This window comes from Austrofundulus limnaeus, unplaced genomic scaffold, assembly GCF_001266775.1.
Source record: "Austrofundulus limnaeus strain Quisiro unplaced genomic scaffold, Austrofundulus_limnaeus-1.0 Scaffold528, whole genome shotgun sequence".
NCBI classification, from domain to species: Eukaryota; Metazoa; Chordata; class Actinopteri; order Cyprinodontiformes; family Rivulidae; genus Austrofundulus; species Austrofundulus limnaeus.
In genome coordinates, this window is record NW_013952930.1 from 250543 (window position 1) to 252744 (window position 2202).

Sequence of the window (2202 nt, forward strand, 5' to 3'; positions counted from 1 at the left end):
TATATATATACATTAGTTTGTTGCTAACACTCACATTTGTGTTGTTTTACTTTGGTTGGCTTTAATGGGAGCAAAATGACCACAGAACAAATTTATGTTTCATTCAAATGATTGTGTAATTAGGTGTGTTTTCTTTACAGCAGCAGTTAAAGTAGAGCTAAAACAATAAAAGTGTACATTATTGACTATCAGAAAACAGGGTGTACAGGTAACATGTCATCTCACAAACTACTGCATATTGGATACTTCAGGGTTGCGCAGTTTATTGATCACCTCTGAGAGCATTTTGTTGCACAGCGCTGCATACGGATTAAGAAGCACAGCCTGCTGCCGAGCAAATTCACTCCCGAGTGCAGCCGCTTTCTCAAAATCAGCTCTCGCTTCATCGTTTTGGCACGCCAGTCTTCGTAAAAGGCCTCTCTGCACCAGCGCCTGGCAGGCAGATCGCCCCGTTCTGCCACTGAGGGCAATGGCTCGGTCTAGATCCTGCACAGCTCCTGAGACAAGAAACAAGGACTGTGAGACTTATACAGGCCTCAAATGCTGATTTTTACTTTATTGTGTCAAATAAGACAATCAGTCAGACCTAAAACCTATAATATTTTTATATATTATGGGTGTCCCAGTACTAGATATTCTCAACCTGAGTACAAATACAAGTACTTCAGTTTGGGTATCGGCCAACACCAAGTACTGATACAGATTAAAACTTAAACATTACACAATGACTTTAAAAACATATCCATTTTATTAAGAACAAGGTTGTGCTCCTGTTGCAGCCCGACAGGATCAAATCAAATATACTGCATGATGTATACTGTGGAAACTTTTTCAAATACATAATAACTAGATACAACATGGAGGTAGCATATGTGACCCCAACCAATGCACCAGAACTCACCAGAACAGATGTATTGTTTTGGGTGGGGGTTCGGATGGGGTGTGGGGGACTCATTGGTGGACCTGACGGATAGTCTTTCATCAGAACTAAACAACGAAAAAATCTGAAGCTCCTATGCTGAATAGTTTTTGAGTTACAAGCATATTTGTTTGTCCAGACACCCCCTTTTTAGATGGAACCCCCTTTTCAAATATGTGGTCTATTGTAAAACCGTTGGCTGGTGCAGTGTAGGTTGGATACATCTACATTCCTGCCAAATTTCACGTTGATTGGTGCAGCTGGCTCTGTGCTACGGTTCACCAAAAATCACTAACAGAAAAACAGTATGATAATATTATGACCCCCACTTCGCATGCGGGGGTGGGGTGGGGGGTTGGGGTTACAATATATACCATATTTATTCGTGTATAATACAATCTCATGTACAATACGACCCCCCCTTTTTTTGAGTTAAAAAGCATAAAAACTTTTATCCTCAAACTACCTCCAATTTCAYACAGACTTCAAGATTTTTCAGCCTTTGCAGTCTTTATACATATCAGTAAAATGATCATTGGACTGTTCATTTTATTTTAACAACATATGTACTAAAAGGTATTTTGACAACAAATATATATCAGCTGTAGCAGCATCATATGAATTCTGGCATTTTACACATAGTCCACCAGGAKGCGCCAACACAAAAGTCAGAGACTTCACCTGAGATTTGGGACATCTTCTGGGGGAAAAGCAGATTACTTCCTACTCGCGAGCACCCCCCTCTGGTGGGGAAACTTTTTTCAGAGATACAAACTTTTTCAGAACACCGGTAGACGGCAGCCATTACAGACGAACATGTGTTTGTTGTTGTTCGAGGAGCGGCTTGGTCACACGCTAATGTCATTAGTTTGTTATCATCACTAAGGTGCAGGACTGCTTCCCCACCCACGTTTTTTCACATCATGTCGCCTGTCTGGATCTGTTATCTCGCTCTGAAGCACGGAGGAGTGTCAGAGGTAAGCTTGTTTCAACTGATTTTTATGACGTGGTCTCATTTCAGGACTCTGGCATTTTGTGAATGAAGCCGATATTTTAGTTAAAATACATAAGTAAAAATATTTATCTGATTATAGTAGTACCCCCTAACTTTATGGATGATTTTATGGATTTAATTTTACGTATTATACTTGAATAAATGTGGTAATTCATAGACATGGAACTGACAAACTTTTCGTGCTCTTGAAATGTGTTTGATCACAACACCACACATATTGCACGCACATATACACATATACGCACACACACACACGTTTATATACACA

At 40.0% G+C, this 2202-nt stretch overlaps 1 protein-coding gene across 1 annotated transcript in view; it reads right to left on the bottom strand.

Annotated features, from left to right (window-relative positions):
* Positions 1 to 91: 91 nt before the first annotated feature.
* ttc36 (tetratricopeptide repeat domain 36) overlaps positions 92 to 2202 on the bottom strand; it is a 3802-nt gene continuing 1691 nt past the window's right edge. The window contains exon 3 of the mRNA XM_014026132.1: positions 92 to 497. Within this exon, the coding sequence (XP_013881586.1) occupies positions 229 to 497 (269 nt within the window). The 3' untranslated portion in view covers positions 92 to 228. The remainder of the gene's footprint in view (positions 498 to 2202) is intronic.